We start from the raw sequence: 19,930 nt of genomic DNA, 5'->3' as shown, positions 1-19,930 counted from the left end.
TTGCAGATGATATGAAAATTGATGGAGTTGTGGATGGTGAGAAAGATTATCAAAGGTTGCAGTAGGATATCAATCAGTTAGAAAGTTGGGTGAGAAATGGCAGGTGGAGTTTAATCTATGTAAGTGCGAGGGGATACTCTGTGGAAGATCAAATGCAAGAGGAAGGTATAACTGTAAATGGCCAGACTTTTAGGAGCATTGATATGCAGAGGGACTTTAGGGTCCAGGTCCACAGTTACCTGAAAGTGGCAACCCAAATAGATAAGATGATGAAGAAGACATAGGGCATGCTTGCCTTCATTGGTTGGGGCATTGAGTATAAGAGTTGGCACGTCATGTTGCAATGTAATAGACTTTGGTCAGGCCGTGGTTGAAGTCCTGTGCACAGTTCTCGTCACCACATTATAGGAAGGATGTGGAGGTTTTGGAAAGCATGCAGAAGAGGTTTACCCAAATGTTGCCTGGATTGACAAGTATTAGCTAGAAGGAGAGGTTGGACAAACTTGGAATAATTCTTGCTAGAGAATGAAGGACAACCTGATAGAAGTAAGTATAATTAGGAGAGGCATATACAGGGTAGATAGTTGGAATCTTTTTCCCAGGCTGGAATGCTACATACCAGCAGCAATGCATTCCAGTGAGCGATGTAAAGTTTAAAGGAGATATGTGAAGATTTTTTTTCACACAGAAGATAGTAGGTGCCTGGAACGTACCACCAGGGGAGGTGGTGGAAGCAGATACGACAGCAATGTCTGTGGCATTTAGACAGACATGTGAGCAGGCAAAGAATAAAGGGCTATGGACAATTTGCAGGCAGTTGGGATTAGTTTAAATTCACATCATGGTTAGCACAGACATGATAGGCCGAAGAGCCAAAATCTGTGCTGTACTGCCCTATGTTCTACGGTCTAAAATAATAACAATGGCCTCCAAACAAATAGGAAGTCTCTAACCTGTTCTTCTGGTATCAGATCAACAAGTAGATAATGTCAGATCAGAGACACTACTACATGTCATGCTAATCTCTGTTTAGTCTTAAGATAATCAAAGGATTTGTTCTGAAACAAAATCAATTGTTACCACAGCAAGCACCAATGTAATTGCAACCCCTGACACACAAGGCATTGTAAATAATTGGAGGAAATTCTTTGACTTCTTGGATGACTTATGAGTCAACTGAGCACAATGCTAAATTTGTGTGGCATTTTAACTATTTAGGGAATAGTCAATACAGGTAAAGATCATTCTCACTTGAAGATGAAAATGTTGTTTTCCAGGCTTGGTTTGACAGACCCATTATGGGAACCTTTGCTGGTATGACACAACGAGTGAACGTTGTGGCTTTTTGAGTACACATCACGTCACTGGAAATTAGCTCATACCAGATGTCTTGAGCAAGAGTCCGATGTGTTGTTTGGGAAGGAATCTGAATCATCAATACAGTTCTTAATATTCCATGCTGGCGTAGGTACAAACTTATCTCATTTGGAACCTGCCCCTAATAATATTCCTCCCTCATCTCTAAAAGGCACTGTTCGATCTTACAAATTTGATTTTTCAACAATCTACATAAATGGTCCTTATGGAATCCTTGACCCACATGGGATGCTCACTTATGGTAATGTATGAGCAATTTTGTCCCCTGGAGCCACTAAGAGCTTGATTGACACTTCCTAAGCTCTGTTCATGTCAGCCTCCAGACAAAAAAAACTTTCAGAGCTCTAGTTTAGTTTGTATTCAAGCACAGGTTTCAAGGGATAAAAAGGCATGTTCTGACCCTTTCTACCATTAATCTTTCTTGTACTCATAACGCGTTTAACAGTAGTCTGATGCATATCTTTAAGAATAAATTTTTTGTCCTATGAAGAATATTTTCACTTACTTATGAGTAAAGGAACAAGTTTTGTAACGCTATCAATCCATTTGTGGAATTAGTAAAGATTTGTACTAGAAATGCAAGAGTCCAGTATCCTTACATGCAGTAAACAGCAGGGGTCCAATGTAACCATTCCATATTTTAGCCATAATGGTGTTTCAAATGACACGAGAAAAGGGAGTCACATTGATTTAGAACAGAATAGGTGGTGGTTACAATTTTTTAAAAATGTGGTTTTATGGGCAGTGAGGTAAAAATTCCATTTTATTTGTGGAGAAACATGCTGTTTAACCTTGTGTCTCATTTGATTGTTCATTCAGATCTGTCTTTTAAAGTAACTAATGCTTCTTCTCCCTCAAAATTCTGTTAATACCATCTGCAGTGCAGTTTGCTTGAATTCAAATTGAGAATTGTGCTGAAGACAGGTTGAAAATTTCAGAATAGTATTTACGGTGATAACTATATGGTATCTGTAAGTTCAAAGGAGATAAAATAAGGAATCAAATATTTGAACTAACATTTCTTGCAAACACTGCTATACATTGCTTTGAACTGAGCTGTTTTATTACTTGCATCATTTACATAGACATTGTTGCAATCATCTTTTTAATGATTTGTCATAGTTAAAAATGTATATTGTCGATCTTATGAATTAATCTGTAACTGTTGCGGTTCATGAGCAAATCCAAAATCTGTTTTTTCTATTGACAAATCTTCATCATATCTTCAGTCTGAATTCATACTTGCTTCTTGAATTAAATATCCAATTTAATAAACATTGCTGACTGAGCATTGTGCATTCAAGACTGCTAAAACCGTCCCAAACCTAAATTTTGCAACAACCACATACAGTTCTAATTTTCTCGAATCAACAATCCATTGATGGTTTGAGTATTCAAAATTATTAATGCTGTAATTTAACCTGAAAGGTATTAAATTCTTCTTTTGCATGCAAATGAAATAAGATGGTTTGCAGAAATTTTAATTGTCAGTGAGAGTTCTGCCAACTCCTCTTCTGAGAATTTTGCTGCTTTAAGTTCTGGTACAAAGGAGACAGTTTTGATAACTTCCATTGGGAGGTCACAACTTTCTCCAGCAGTTGCTCTTGTTGTGGCTTCTTCACCTTTCGTGCCTGCAGTAGTTTTATGCCAGACACTGGCATCTCCACCCTTTATAACACTGAACCTTTGATTTCAGACTGCATGTGTTTTGTTCTGGATCTGGCATCAATTGCATCATGTGGCTAAGACTAAAATCCTGTATTGAAGTTTCCTCCACACTCTTGTTGCAACTTAGTTTACATTTAAATTGTTCATCATAAGCTTTTTTGCTTTCTTCAATTTTTTTTAGAAGAGAAAACTTCCACAGTTCTTGCAAATTGGAAAGGTTTGTAAAATTGAAAAAAAAGATTAAAATGCATGAAAGAAATTGTAACTGCACTACAACTTAACAGTCTCTGTGAGTTCTAAAGGATACTAATCTAGATGCTGGTGTTCAAGCAAACAAATTAACCCATTAATCCAAAGAAATTGGTCTTCAATACCAGTACAGTTGTTGTCTCTTTATAGCTTCTTAGAAAAATTTGCTTCATGCATTAATTCCCAGTATTCAGATCCCTCTAAAATGTCTGTTGCCTTGTAGTGTTTCCATTCATTTAGTTCAATTAGCACAATTAGTAGTGACCTGGTTCAGTTGTCCAGTTTGTTGTAGTGAATGCATTGTAAACATGTGCATGTGTGTGTTTCTATTTTCATCAGTAGCTTTGGGTCATTTCAAATTTTACACTGAAATATTTAATACATATGCATTATCGTGATATGACAGTATTTTGAAAGATTTTGCTCATGGGAAAGAAGACAACCCAATCCCTGGTAAGATCAACATACAATGTCAAATCATATTAAAAGAGAAAAGTGATCTTACCAGATATGATTTGGCCACTGAAAATGTTATGTTGCAGACCACTGTGTGATTAATTGTTTAATTATAAGCCAGGATTCAGGCCTGTTAGCAAAAGTTCATTTCAATCATGTTGGCTAAGTAAGAAAACTGATAAAGTTCATAACTCAGATATTTCAGGAAGAGTTATAGTATTTTCAGGTACCAATATAAGTTTTATATATAAAGAACCAGCAACTTGAGGCAACAAAATTACAACTTTGCAGAAATTGCTTGATCATTTGTGCTCCTCCACTCAGCTGTGGCTTCCGAAAACATGAAGTGGCATGTCATCTTTGGCTTGTAATGAATATCAATAAATTGCTGGATTTGTCCTGTAAATCTCAAATTCTTTTCTTATGTATCCATTTTGTGCCTTTTCTATTTCTCTTTATTCATTCTCTCTTTCCCTCTCTTTGGTTCATTTCCAGTACTTTGGTAAACCCTATTTTTTACCCGCATTATTGGCTTCATTTCTTTTTTCTATCGCAGAGCCAGATAACCTCACTGCACCTTTATCAATTTGCATTTCCAGCAATTTGTGGCACAAAAATTATATGATATGAAGATTGAAGTGAAAAAAAAATCTAATTTACAGCACTTGCCTCGAGATGCAACGCTGTTGTTGGGGTATTGAGGGATATGGGATGCTGACTTTGAAATTGATCTGTGGGGTAATTGGCAAAACTGCCTATTTAACACACTTTCCACAGTTATAGCAGACATAACTTTATGTGCCATCAGTTTATTTCCTTTGTTTAATACCACTGATGTATTAGTGGAAAGAAGAATTCCAGATGAAAATTATAGGCATTTTGCCCCATTGTAAGCACAGCTGATTTTGAAGCCACTGTTATTATTCAGTATATGATTTGCACCTTTCAATTTGTGACCAAGATTATTCTTTTCTCTTTTTTTTGTCTTCATAGCCAGTCAATAAATAGAGATGCTTTGCATTCTGTGTTTTAAGGCTGGGATAGAGCACAATACTATAAGTGCTTTTATAGTTTATCACTCTGTATAGCAGCTTGTCAATAGCAATCAATTTGATGATATGGTGAGAACGCATTTTACACAATAACGTCACAGATTGCTGGTTCAATAACTTTTTAATAGTGACAAGATAATTGAAACAAAACAAAGGACATGACAGCAAAGCAGAAAATAAGTGGTCACAGAAAAGCTCCTGATGCTGCCTTAATGAAAAAACAACATAATTTAGGAGAGATTCCAGTAAATTAGTCATCACAATCATCACGAGTGCCTCAAAACTTTTAAGCTGTGACCTGCTCCGTGTTACTTGCTACCATGTCTGGCAATTGTCAGTCTCTCTTTGTCTCCCCAAACCTAGTTACAAAATTTCAATAAATGCTTTTAAAATACATTGTTTCATTAGTGAAACCTTGAGTTCATTTTAAAAGTAAAGCCTCATGGCTGAGCATTCAGTTAAAATTTGATGTTTCGTAAAGTAAGATCTAATGGCTAGATTCTTCCCCAGTTGGAAGAAGGAAAATCCCATGATTTTAAATAATTAAATAACAAGGTGGCCATCTGATGTTCAGGCAAACAATATGCTTTCTTGGTCAGAGATGATGTTTGACTAGAAATGATGCATGATTTCCAAAGGTAGACAGACAGTGAAGTTATTTTTAGTTTTCTGCATGTTAGCTACAGTGAATCTTCTGTATAATGATTGGCAATAAATGACCCTTTCTAACACGAGAAAATAACTAATTATCTCACCTTGACATTCAATAGCATTACCATTGTTGAATCTCCCACTACCAACATCCTGGGCATTGGGATTGGAGGCAGCAGACTGGCTTCAGAGGCAACAACCGTTGTTAAGGCAGACATCTCAGTGTATCAGGGTGGGAGATGATAGAGTGCAGGCACACAACAGGTTGTGGGGCGAAATGCGCGGGCAGAGACAATTAACAGTCATAACAACACAAAGAAACTGTAGATGCTTGAGATCTGAAGCAAGTTAAAAACAGAAGTTGCAGGAGAAACTCAGCAACTCAACAGATATTACAGAGGATATGAAATTTTGACCAACTGCCTCAACAAAATATCAACAGTCTTGACTATCTTGTTCAGCATTACAAATTACTCTCAATAACGGCTGTGAAAGCACAATTAGTGTCAGGAGAGTGGCAGAGATTCACCTTAGTTCGACAACTTGCAGTCATTTTCCACATTTCAAAGATTCAGAAGCCGTTGACTTCATACTTTGGATGAGAAAGCATCCAAACTATTATCCGATATGCAACCCTGCCTTTCTTGGGAATTGTGAGAGTTGGGAGTCAGGAGAAAAGTTTCCAATATTGCTTCTACACTGACAAACTCACCACATCCAACTGCATGTGTGTGTAATGAATGGCTTGAGCAGAATGTGCCGAATCAGGTCAGTAATATGAAAGGCCCTTGTGCAGGCATCCGTTGCCTTTCTTGTTAGCCGTTTGCACAGCCTAACATTTCATGGATGATGAGATTAAATGTCATTTTTGTGCTGAGTTTTTACATTATTGAGGAGCTGCTTCATTTCTGCTTTGCTCACATAGGCTCATTGTACCCGTCCCCAAATGCAAAAGCTAGGGTTGTGTCTATAATTCCTGCAAGAGAAGATGAGGAAGGTTTGCATCTGGAAACCAAGGACCTGCATCAACCCCCAGTTACTGTGACACAGCCTCCTGATGTGGAGTTTCAAATGCAAGACGAGAGAAGGGGAGTGATGATTTACTGTATACTGAAGGCAGAATCAGAAAGCCAGGTTGTGGCATCCAGCGTACCTGTAATTGTACTTGGGTCAATGAGGACCATAAAATATCTCTTCTACATCTAGCTCCCATGCAGGACATGGCTGAGGAGTTATTGGAGTACTGAACAGACAGAAGATATCATATAATTCTTGGATGCTTTGCTTCAAACAACTGCAGAATGCCTCAAGATGATATGTTAGACTCGTGACAGCCACAATATTTTGCTGAGAGAGTGTTTAAGATCCTAAAGCACCACCTCGTCAGCCTAAGCAAGCCAGGCAGGACTTCCTGTTGAATCTATTTCAGCAGATCTGAACTGTGTGCAATCATCTTTCACTGACTAAATTTCTTAATGCTGGTGAGGCTAGCATCCCCGGCTTATTTCGAACCGCAAATGCAGTTTTAATCTTCTCGTGCTTCTGTTGTTATTTAATGAAAGGGGAGGTTATAAACTGATCAAAAGCTTCAGATATACCCATATTCAATCCTGACAAAGCCTCTTGCTTATTTAGGTGCCACACAAAGCATGGATATTATTCAGACAGTGTTAGAACTTTATGTGGCGCTAAGGGTGGAAACTTCTCTACCTGTAAACTTGTAACTGAAAATATATTTAGAAGTATGATCTATTTACAACCATTTTTATCCCATGTCACCTCTTTTTCCTTTCCACCTGCTGTGTCTAGGCACAGTCCATGTGTCAACAGCTGGGTTGGAAGGAGTCTGCTGCAGAGTGGAGCCTGCTTTCACCAGAGTTTTGGGGGCACTTGTATTTTGAGGGCCCTGTCATGCTGAGATTGTCCTGGCTAGATGCAGGTTGGCCCTGCTCTTGAACTCCTGCAGGATTGAGGATTGCAGGCAGAATGGAGACAGAGAGGTTAGACACCTCAGAGCTAGCCTGAGAGAAGACATCTAGTGGATCTGTACTTATTTCCTTCCCTGGCTGGGTGGCTCTTGATCTGCCCTGTGTCCTTGAAAGGACTGGATTGAGGCCAAGGTCCCACTTTCCTTTGTCACCTTGCCATTATTGTATCAATGGTTAAAGTGATTAAATATGGACCCAGCACATATCCAGCAGACCTTGAGAGAACTAGACCTGAATCTCCAAGATGACACCTTGGGACCCTCCTCTGTCTGGGGCTGAGTAGATGACTGGTCTCCGCTGAGTGCCAGCAATAGCATGAAATCCTTCCTTGTTCCGCTGTGGAGGCAGGGCAGTGATTCTCTCCCCAGAATATGCTTCCACCTGTATTCCCAAGTGAACTCATTAAGGTATCAGCAAGTGAGCTGGTAGAGGGTCAGAGGTTCATCCTTTTAAGGGTCTGTGTTTCTCCTTCAGAAGTGCAGGATGAGTTGATGTCCAGCAGGAGGTATGATGCTGTACGATGCCACTGGAGTCAAGAGAAGAAATGAAATGCAAACTTGGGGTAGTATCTAGTGCATGTTAAGAATACTTTCACACTGCTGGTAATGAAACAGAATTTGTTATTTGGGAATTAGTCTTACTTGGCTGCAGTGACATAGGGGTATCCAGATCACCACCAGTCTTCTGCTAAGGCAAAATTCTGCCCTTGCAGAGGAGACAAATGTTGGCCACCTAATCTCCCATTTTGGCTCTGTCTGCCCTATTGCAGCCTGTGTTCTCCTGGAAGGAGACCAAAGAACTACTCAACTCGACGAAAGTGGCACAGCTGTTAGTACTCGTGCAGGAACAGTGTCAGGGTGTCCCAAGTGAGTGAGTAGGAAGTACAGCAGCTGTGGGTTGGTGATGTTACAGTGGATAAGAGTGATTAAACAGAGGTGTTGCATCCATCAAGAGTGGCAGAGAGAGTGGCAGACAAATCAAATCCAATGGCCGAATTGGAATGAGTGTGAGATAACAGAATGAATATGGCGATACTAACACTCAGGGTGCACAGAAGACCATTAGCCTGCTCCTGCATCACAGGACATTTCGACAGACCATGGAAACTGCACTTCCCTGGGTGGCAACCTCAGCCATATATTTGCCGACTGAGAGAAGACAACAATCCTTCTCTCCATTACCCCATCAGTTGGGACCCCCAGATCCCTACAGGCAAGGCTGGGACTCCACCTTCCCTTTCCCAGCTGTGTCATTTAGAATTGTGCAGTAACAGTCTGCCAATGGCCATTCCTGGTTTGCAGCCTTTGACCTGGTGCACAGCTGCATTTTAAATACGGGGCTAATGGTCTATATCACAGCAGATCCAAACTGTGGAAAAATATCTCCGCCATTGTGGATGCACAAAAATGCTAGCATGCACCAGGGGGGTATGACGCCTAGATCAGCAGCCAAAAATTGCATGAGATACTTGACTGGAGTTCATAGATAGAACCTCCCTGGAATAGACACTTTGTTGTGTTTGACAAAATTCAGCCCAATGTCAAACACTGTTGGACCCAGAATTTAAAATGTGGCTAATGCAATGAAACCTTTTTGACACTGCACCAAAAATAAGCTTCAACTTCTTTGTGCTTTCCTTTGGAAATGCCAGCAAATAAAATTTAGAGACATTACAAGATCACCAACTTTATATGAGTTATCGGCTTGCCTCCATAAGGGAAACCATGTCTAAGGAACAAACTGGTTCCCCAATTTGCTATGTCAAGTCACCATAGTCTTCCTTTCTTGCTAGAGAGAGGGATAATGAGCAGTGAATTAACCTTAGGGCTACCACACCTCAGGCAAAGGGAGAGAAGTTGTGAAGGAGAGCCCTTATTTTAACCTTAGTCTAAGTGGAAAACTGAACCCATATTGTTGGCATTGTGCTCCTTCACAAATTAGCCATCCAGCCAATTGAGCTAAACCAATCTGCACAGTTAGGTTCACAACAGTATGGATTACATCATAAGTGGCTTTCCCTTTTTCCCAATTTGAAAGTAGTTTAAACTTAATCTGCCTAGACCCTGAAAACCTGTGCTTTACAATAAAAGTAACTTATTTGCTGGTCCATCTGTTTTGAATTTCGCAAATCTAAAGACTTGGAAAAGGCTGTTCTGACTGGATTATTAAAAACATCAAGATTTGTTGCCATGAACACCTATCAAAATGATTGGAAATATGGATTTAAATTTCAAATGTATCCTTCAAGATTCTGTACTGTCCACCACATACAAAAATACAGACCACACTGCTTCAACGCAACTCCCAACAGATCACTGAGATAACAAGGTGTAGAGCTGGATGAACACTGCAGGCCAAGCAGCATCAGAGGAGCAGGAAGCCTGATGTTTCTAAAGAAGGGCCTAGGTTCAAAAAGTCAACCTTCCTGCTCCTCTGATGCTGCTTGGCCTGCAGTGTTCATCCAGCTCTACACCTTGTTATCTCAGATTCTCCAGCATCATAGCAGTTCCTACTATCTCCCAGCAGATCACTGGCTATTTTATCAATGCAAAAGTTCAGTGTATGTACTTCAGGCATTCTCATTAAGTCAGAAATTTTAAAGAATCAGTTAAAGACCATTGCAGCTAATCAACTTCTGAAGAGTAGAAAAATTTGAAAAATACCATTCACTCTTCCCGCCTTTTAATCCCTCACTTCCTTCATTGCTATTGATTTACACTTTGCTGACAAACCTAACGCCAAATTGTTGTAAATGTAAATGAGGGACATGAATTCAAATTCATTGAATTTAAGATCGTTACAGAGAAATCTGGAACTTAGTGTTATTGTTGAGGTGAAAGGCAGTGGTCTAGACAGGGAATACTTTCTCTTAATATGCAGTGGCTTCAAAGGTTTCAAACACTTCTCAGAAGTATTTCAGAGACAATATAAGCTACAATGCACAGCACAGTGAGCTTCAAACCTGATTTGCATCACTAAACTGGTTATATGTGCTTGTCCATTTCTAGGTCCAGGAGCAGTGCTTGATGGGAACAACCGTGCTTCTGGAGGAATGACTGCTTCACGATGGCTACTGGTGATACTCTTCGTCCACTTCCTCTTCAAATTTTGACGTGGCACTGCGCCATTGAACAGCGCACTGCCTCTAACCCGAACAGAACAAATAAACTTTATCCTGCACAGGTTGTGCACAGGCTGTAAAACATCGCGTATAGGTTCTGTGCTGACGAGTATTTGTTTTTGTGAGTCCATACTGGTATTTCCCCTCTGTTGGCTGCAGGGCGCTGGTGCATAATTGCTGTCAAAACTGTTAGTTTACTTCCTGTTGATTTTCCACTTTTTAATCTTCCATGTTTTAGCTGATGTAGTGTTTACATATTTTATGCTTTTAATGATGTTTATTTATGCAGGTACACGCCATTAACCTTTCCCTCACATACGTAAAGCTGTCTGTGGTTTTACTGGGTGGATGATATAATTTACCTGTATACTATTTGTAGGCTACCAGATAAATAATGTAATATGCCTGTAGACCATTGGCTAATTAACAGGTGGATTGTAGCCCATTGGCTGGCTAAGCAAACATCTAACAGAGAAGCTACACATGTATAACAAAAGGGGCAGTTGTACATTAAAGTTTAAGGATCTTTATCTTAGAACAATTCTATTCCAGACGTATTTCTCACTAACATTTAGGCCCATGTTGACTATCGCCATCATATATAAATTGTGGAAAACTAATGCAATTGTATATGTCATGTACGTTAAGGTAAATATATAACTCTTCAGTTTCCTTTTGATTGTGTATTATGTGTGCACATAACCATATTTCTGCACTTTGAGTCCAACATACTGATGAGATTCGCTGAAGGCTTTTCTTGTACTGCAGTGGAACTGGGCCAAAACTAACAACAAATCACAAGAAAAAGAGAGAGCCATTTGGAAGGCACTCTCGGAAGGTCTGTTCAGCGTCCTGTGTATTTGGTGTCTCCTAGTTTATATGTTACTAGTTTCTGAAAAGGGAAGCCATATGGTTGCTTAAAGCTGCAGTATCCCTTCTATTTTGTTAGCATGATGCATTTCGATAAGAACAAATTAAATGTATACAATGATACCCATGAAAAACTATATCTGGCTATGTGAGATTTTGTTCTAACTTTTCTTTGCCGCGGAAGTTAGCTCAAACAATTTTAGAAATTAATGACATGTGTCTTTCACTTCAGAACTTTATTATTGTTTACTGTAAATTTCAAGGCATATTTGTTTATTTTTCGGTGTTTGAGAATCTGTTGGTTTAACAGTAGAGGAAGTGTTTCATTCAGAAAGCCTCAGGCAGCCACTTATAGTCTGCTAGCTCACAAAGTTCTTCCCATAACTAGCTCATATGTAATTACCTTGAGCAGTTTTATTCCTTTTAACTGCTATTGTTTCATAGAGCTATCCATCGGATACCAGTGTTGAAAAAGATTAAGTCAGAAATGGGAATCATGGTAGTGCCAGGAACAGTTGGGGATGAGGGAGGAAGGGTCTTTCTTCCTCATGTTATTCTGGAACAATATTCCTGTGGCTATTTTGTTTTCCAATTGAGCAAATTAAGATATCGAATGAAATCATTTATTTTTGCCTTAAGTTCCAAACCTGAGGCACTCTTATGGAATAATCTGGTTGCATGCTTGAGAAATCATGCAAGAACTTAGTTTACCCTTTGGGATAACAGATACAATTTTGGGGAATTGTGCAATCGCTAGGAACTAGCAAGTTTATTTTAAGTTCAAATGATGTGGAGTTTCCTCCATTGTCGGGATTGGAACTCCGAACATATTGTATGCCTCCCACAATGCTTTAAACCACCCTAATTTAAACAATTAGCTGAAGGACAGGGTGCTTGCTTCTGAAGTGCAAAACAGATCTGTTCAACAAATTTTATCCATGTATTTAAAGTTCATAAGAAAAGAAATGGAATTAACAAATATTTTATCCATCAAATTTCAGTCTCTCGTACACCTTTTTTGAGTTGGAAAGTTTCACATGGGAGCTAATCCAAACAGTATCAGTTTTGACTACATTTAATCTGAAGCTGTCTTGAGAAGGAACAACATCAAACTTACAGAATAAAACAGGCACTGCACAGGAATGACAATGTGTATTTAAATTTGCTTGCAAAAATGATTCTAAGGTTGCCAAACATAAATTAAATTTATTAATTTGGTTCTTTCAGTGTCATGAAGGCATTTGAAACCATATCAAAATTGCTCGTGAAATTCCAATACAAGATCCAATTATCACTAATCTCTGATATTACTTGCTTCAGTTTTGTGAGAAAGAAGGCATTTAACTTTGAATTTCAGGGCCACAGACATGTTTTTGTCACATATCAAATGGCTTTTCACAGCAACAGAAAAGGGAACACTCAGATTATGAAACACTTAGGAAAAAGGCACATGTGGAAATTATGTCCGCAGAATGAAATAAAGGAAGTTGGCAGACTAATCAGCTGTTTTTTGGTAAGTTGTTTCATAACTTTTCTGCTTTTCCTGTTTTTGACATTGTCCTACACTCCAAAAACAGCACCCTAACCCTCTCCCCAACTGTATCCCTGCTAAAAATGCAACCTACACATAAGCTTCCCTGCCCCTGTCACAGCCACTTGGTAAATAAAGAGATTCCATAGGGAAGTTATGCATACTGCTGAGTACCTATGCTTTCTTTGGTCAAATGTCCTGACAATTCTTTTCAGCGATAGTAAATTGGGATTAAGAATTTTCCAGCCACAGATATTGACTTTGCTCTGATTAATCCATGGTGCCTTTAGAAAATGAAGAATTTAATTCGTATATGTGCTTTCAGCATATAATTTGGATTCTCTTCAACTTCAATAATGTCAGCACTTGGAGATCATTTGGAAGAAAGCAGCTTTTGTCTATGAATGTAGAGGCCTTTCATTGGACTCAACATAACATTGCCTTATTGCTGGCATGACTGGTTCAAGATGAGTAAATGGAGTTCATGTTCACAAGGAACCTCTTCATCAGCTGCAGTTATCTTTTGGTATGTGTGACCATGAACTCTCAACCAAATTCAGCTATGATTATTTTCAGCAGCATTCAAAATATAAATTTTAGCCATTTTAACAAAGGAGCCTGTAATGGAATCAGTCACTGTTCAGCCGAACACGTAATCCCTCAGCGAGATGTTGTTGAGCGGAGTTGATGTATTTTTGGAACAAAGGATGAGAATTCTTGCAGCCACTGTGACTCAGTCAATTATTTAGGGTCTTCTGAATCTGGAGTTTTAGGAAATCTACTTCTAACTCTCATCTACTTTGGTGATCCTATGAACTGTTTCCAAGAGGATTTCGGGAGCAAAATATCCATCCATCTTCTTCAATTTTTCATCATACTTGTCTACTGTGCCCCTTTCATTTGTTATATTTATTGCGTTTTGCTTTTAGTACAGTGACCCTCAAAGTAATAACGTTGATTTTTTTTTCTCAAGTATAACACCTTACAGTGCATGGCATGAAATTTCAATTATGCTTTTCTACTTGTCAAAGAAATTATAAAATTTTAACACAGTTTTGGAAATGCATACTGTTATATCCTCCATGGTGGATTAATATATTGTGAATATTTGGATGATTTTTAGAACGAGATCCATCAGTTGTTGACATAGCCTGTTGACAAAAAGCAGACAAAGCAATCTAGGAAGAAGGCAAAAACTTTTATAAATTAGCTCTAATACTAGCAATTGAAATAAAATGCCAGAAATTTTATAGAGATGGTGGTACAATAGATCAAGTATTCATCTATTTGATTCACTGCTGAAAAATTGTTGGCCTAGGTTCTTTAATTTTGTCACGTGCATCTGATTTGGTTGAAAATTATTCTCAGTTGTATCTGTGTCAGATAGAGTTTAAGTTCCACTTGATTCAGACATGAAACCAGAGCAGTTGTGGACATTTCTTCAAGCTTGAGAGTCCCAATCTTCTTCCTAAAGTAATTCCTTGCGATTGTTGGGATTCTTGTGTACGAATGTACAAGTGACAAATATCTCTGTTTTTATAGCTTTTCATCAACTTTGGCTTAGCAGTTGGCTTGGACAGAATCTGTAACTGTAGAGATGACTATGTCCCAAAGATATTCATATAACAACAGCACATCAACCTCAACTTCAATTATGCAAGAAGTTGTTGAATTTGTACAATATAGCAGAGAAAAGCACTGCCCTGTCTTGCATTGAGTCGTACAGATGACAAAACATCCATGGTAAAACTCTGAATCTCTCGTTGATTGTCCAATCTTGTCCAGCACTGGAATTTGCCTCAATGCACTTGACTTTTGAGGAGCAGTTTAGAGGGCCTTCTCATTCATGGCTATTACCTTGTGACATTTGCTGAAAAGTGATAGCTGAATCAGTTTCTTCCATAATGCCCTCCAAGTTTGAATAGGCTGCTGACAGATTTAGGCTTACACGAGCAACAGTGAGCTGTTGAAGATCTGTTGCAGCAGTGAAATTGTTCAGCTCAGCATCTTCAACACTGAAAGGAAGACAACTTGTCAGAGGAGGAGAGGCTGATGTAAAGAAAATCAGCTTGGGCAATGGAGATTCTGAAAATTTTCATCTAAATAACAAACAAAATAATCTCCCTCGTTTTCATTTTTGAAAATTAACTTATTTACTTTTATGACTACCATTCTTAATTTGCCTCACAGACTTTAGTTGTATTTCTGAGAATATTGCAAATTAGGAATTGTTTTTTGTGAAAACAAAGTCTTTGACAAGGATTCTTAAGCACCTGTTCTAGACTGCAAATTTTTCATTGAACCAGCTCAATGGAAGTCAAGCAGATGGGTATTTCACATCCCATATTATGCTCCTGCCTTGGAGATGCTGAGTGAACTGACCAGCCAGAAATGACATCTGTACTGAGTTGGCTCAATCCTTCTTCTGCTTATCAAGTGACAGTATTATCAAGAATTGAATGTGATAATAACCATGAGTTTCCTACCAGAGATACATGTCCAAGTAAGAAGAGGCCCAAAAGGTGTTTTTTTTTAGCATTGTTTTACCACTGTTCTTGGGAAAAGAGGGAGTAGAAATGTCATTCCTGAGGTCCATACAAGCAAAATTTGGTCCTCCTCTGGTATAAACATTCCCCCATGCTAATGATGAAGACATTATGGTTTCTGATCCTGCCGCTCATCCTCAGACACAAGCCAGTGTATTTGCTACCCAGGTAGGGCAAAAAGGCAGCCAATGTGATTAAAATGAGACCTTTCAGTTGAAAGAAGCATGGGTATCATTTCTGGATTGACGAGTGAGTTTGTAACTCTCACTCCTGCGCACTCAACCAAAACTGAATTTAAATCTGGATCAGTGCCAAGTGTTATTTAGACTCCTGTGAAGAAATAGGAAGTGGAGATCATATTGTGCCATTAAAAAAGAAGCAAAGTACACAACGAGTCAACCTAATCAGATGCTCCCTACATTCTCTCAAAAGGATGACTATGTATAATATGTAAGGAAGCTAAAGGCAGCTTGAATATCAGCACACCTACTGGGGAACCTTCAGGTGCTTTATCAGGTGTGTGTGTTTTTATTGGTAACTTGTAGCATTGGAAGCTTATGGTTTCATTCCTCGCTCTGTTTAATATGACTTTAAGAGTTGTTAGAATTGATCCAGTATCTAATTGAGATGAAGATTTTTTTCTCTCTCTCTCTATAATATGTAATGGCTTCGTAAACATATTGTACAATTCATTGCTACAACTAGCATCTGATCAATTAGCATTTCAGATCTGTGTTTTGTTCAATTTGTGCTGGGTAAACAACAAGCAGGTGTGCTCAGAGAAACAGAAAACCTGCATTCGCAAGGAGCTTTGAAGCCTGATCATGTATATCTACAGTCTGATAGATGTAGTTGTGAGTGGGAATGCCCTCAGTTTCTAAAATTAAGAGGTAAAATTGAATCCTGAGCCTGATTAAGTGACCTTGCTTGTGGTTGATTATTTATTTCACAAAAGTGAAACAATTGGCAATGTTGATGATAGCAGGAATAGCAGAAGTGGCTGCAATTTAGTTCTGGACCGATACATGGAATTGCTTCTAAAAGTTTCCACGCAATAGTTCCATAATTCAAACATAAAGCGCTTATTACTTGCTAAGTTACGCCAAGCTCCAATATAAATTGTACACATGAAGGTTTATTGTTATGTGTTGAAAAGGGGTTCTGTAAAGTGTCATTTTTTTTTCTCTCTGCTCTGCTGGTTTCTTAATCGTTGTTTTTCGAAATTGCATCCTCTTGGTGTGCATAATGACATCCTTTAATTGTATGATGGTCAGTCTGATATTCTCCATTTATTAATCCATTGCACAAAATATTCCAGCCCAGCCCTTTCATGTGACAGTTGTGCCATTTGTGTGATGTGCACGTTGACAAACCTGGCACCAGACCAATTGTAAAAATTTCTTCTCATTGACTGTGTATGCCCCAACATAAATGCTTTCACTGTGTGAAGTTGACAATTCATATTAATTGTAGAGTGGCGAGGGTTGAAAGAACAATTATACACATAATGCTAAGTGACAAAGTTAGGGAAATTAAAACCTCAGCATATTGTGGAAATACCTGCTTTAAAAATTCAAAGCTACCAAACTTTCTTGATAGTGTTATTTCCATCCTTCTTTGTGTAATACTTCAGTAAGATGTTCGAACCAGATTCTTTGCAACATTGGTCAAAATGTTGGTTAGCATCAACGGACTTATTGTTCCTGTATTTATCAGAATATCTCAACATTGAACTGTGCCACTGATAAAATAAGCAGTGGCAAATCATATCCAAGTTTTACAAATACAGTTTTTTTTTGCCTGCAAAATATCATATTCTCACCCCAAGCACTAATCTAAATTCCACCCTTTTAATATGTTACAGAAAGGGAGCCATGTAGTCAAGATCTTTAATAATATTGCCATCAAAATTATAAAACACAATGTCATGAACTTTTTTGCCTGTATTAGCATACTCATTTTTATTAATCATATAACTTGAATATACATTTTCGAACTAACTAAAGAGATCTACATTATAGACAAAATTATACAGATGCAAATATATGTAAAAACCTACTTCTCTAAGTAAACTCAAAAAATTCTCAACAGTTTTAATAACATTTTGCCATCAATGTATTGATTTGCTTGACAGGTGGCATAGCACAATATGAATTATACATTTTAGTTGTGAGACAGCAATAATGCATATTATAAAATAAATAAACTTAGCTGCATTACTTATTGAAACCACTTTCCAAATTGATTTGTCACCCTAGTTAACATAATTGATGAAAACTGATTTTACATCCTCTTGAAACCAAAACAGAGGATTGAACAGAAGCATACAGGACAAACACAGTTTCAGTAAACAAAGGTTAGACTCTGGATAGGACTGCTTTCGTTTGTTTTGATGTTCTTCATGAGCACATTCTTTCGAAATCGCATCCTCTTTGTGTGCCCGATGACATCCTTTAATTGTCATTCTGCCAATTACTGTGATAAGAGCCAAGAGTCTTGAGACAGGAAATGATCACCAGGCAACCCATTCAAATGGCACCACACACTGAAATGTGAGCAGCTTTATAGTCAACATATTAACTATGATTGCTGCCTGTAATCTCTCCTGCGTACCTTTAAGACATTTGATGCAGTTTGGGTAATTTGGTTTCCATTTTAATTCTACTTTTCCTTTGTCAGCACAGATAGTAAGGCAATTGTTAGAATCCATAGAATTAATATGTGATGATGCCATTGTAGTTCTGTTAGCTGTGAGGTATGTTTGGTCAATTTATTAATTCTATTCAAGAAAATGACAATAAGTATGTGTAATGTAGGTAACGCCTAAAAATCTGGTGTGTGTGAGACAAAGAATAACATCTAATTTCTGGGAATGTATCACAGATGTGATGACAGATACTGTGGAGGATGTGTGTGGGAAAGTGATAAAGACAAAGAGATACCTTGGAAAATATTACATGATGGATAACTTTTCTTTAAAGTAAACTTAACTATTGTTGAAGCTGAACAAAGTTAACAACCAATGTTCCACCCCAATCAGGCACAATTGTGGCCTAAGAAGAACTCCCGCAAGTGGAAGACTGTGCCCCTGCTCTTGCCAGTTTCTGACAATTTGGTTCTGGTGAGCCCCGACCAATTTTACCTGCGCACCAGCTCTCCTCCATTGTGGCCAGCCTGGGAGCTGTTGTAATACCAACAGGAGCCACAACTTTGTTTGTGCTGCTTGGATTGAACAGCTGTGTTCTCTCTGATTGGCCTGGAGCCATTAGAGATGGAACATTCAGCCTCCGAGGAGTGGCAGATACAACTGTAGGCAATTAGTTGAAGGAGATCAGGTACAGTTCATGGCATCCAGACCTAGCAAAGGCAGTCTTTCCTCGACTTTCTAACTGGTGTGTGGGGCTCCCAACTCTGTGTAAAAATCATGGCCATTGTCTGAAGGATGTTATGGGCAGCATCACAGTTCATGATTTAGATAGCATTACAGAATGAACAACACACATCAACTTTATCACTGTTTTGAAACAAACTCTGGTGTTGGCCATTACCTGAATATATATAATTGTTCTGGTATTTTTGAATCAATTATCTTTTGTCAGTAGAAACTTCACAGTATGCCTGGTCTGATCTCATAAGTTAACCTTTAAATCGAAGGCCATAATTTTGCACCAGAAGTAGAGCTGCTGTAATATTGTATTTGGTACAAAAAAACTGGTGGGATTCTATTCTTTCAGACCACTCCTCTCTTCCAAAGCTTCTGTTTACTGGAGCTCTTTCATAAGGCAGTTAGTCTAATTCAGTAATTTCTTTCCTTTTCTCCTATCCATCAACAGCATGATTAACAGATTGTGTTGTTCCACAAGATAGTGTCAGCTGAACATTATAATAAATAGAATTTTGAACATCGTATTTCCCAGTCATCAATTATAGATTATTGAAGAACAACTACTGTCATTATACCGTAATCTTTCATCTTTGAATTATGTTGTCCCATTAGTTACCAATACAATAAGCTGCAAACAGTATTTATAATATGGCAACTTGAATAAAACTGCCTGGACTAATTAACATCATTAGACATGACCAATTTTAGCTCTGCTTCTCTTGATGATGAGGAAGAATTCAACTTCAGCCTTGTATGTTCAAACTTCTTCTATAGATTTATACATATTTTGTGAAGCGCTTGATGAGGTGGCTGTTTTGTATTCATTGTTCATTACATATAGCCAGGAATTTTGTACATAGACATTGTGTTATGACAGGTATTCCTGGAGTCAATAACCAATTGCAAAAACTGAAAATAGCAAAAGGAGAAAGAAAGATACTAGGAAGTGAAATTATCACTCTGACATATATTGTCCCCTCAGAATTTTAGTGATTTTAGGTTGTAACATAATCCCTGATGTTCTTCTTAAATTTTT

General features: G+C 38.2%; 2 protein-coding genes across 12 annotated transcripts in view; both read left to right on the top strand.

Annotated features, from left to right (window-relative positions):
• Positions 1–11,569, top strand: part of LOC125466979 (opioid-binding protein/cell adhesion molecule homolog) — a 918,931-nt gene extending 907,362 nt beyond the window's left edge. For 4 of the 7 annotated variants that reach the window (XM_048562240.2, XM_059639054.1, XM_059639056.1 and 1 more), the window contains 2 exons: positions 3,227–3,262; positions 10,450–11,569. In XM_048562240.2, coding sequence (XP_048418197.1) covers positions 3,227–3,262; positions 10,450–10,553 — 140 coding nt within the window. In that variant the 3' untranslated portion in view covers positions 10,554–11,569. The remainder of the gene's footprint in view (positions 1–3,226; positions 3,263–10,449) is intronic. The other 3 variants (XM_059639057.1, XM_059639055.1, XM_059639058.1) reach the window with 1 other exon arrangement.
• Positions 11,570–11,687: 118 nt separating this feature from the next.
• LOC125466978 (otoancorin-like) overlaps positions 11,688–19,930 on the top strand; it is a 193,311-nt gene continuing 185,068 nt past the window's right edge. For all 5 annotated transcript variants that reach the window (XM_048562225.2, XM_048562230.2, XM_048562228.2 and 2 more), the window contains exon 1: positions 11,688–16,025. The gene's annotated coding sequence lies outside the window, so the exon portion shown is untranslated. The remainder of the gene's footprint in view (positions 16,026–19,930) is intronic.

Source organism: Stegostoma tigrinum, chromosome 32, assembly GCF_030684315.1.
Source record: "Stegostoma tigrinum isolate sSteTig4 chromosome 32, sSteTig4.hap1, whole genome shotgun sequence".
NCBI classification, from domain to species: Eukaryota; Metazoa; Chordata; class Chondrichthyes; order Orectolobiformes; family Stegostomatidae; genus Stegostoma; species Stegostoma tigrinum.
Note: the sequence above shows the minus strand (reverse complement) of the source record. Positions and strands in the feature narration are given on the sequence as shown.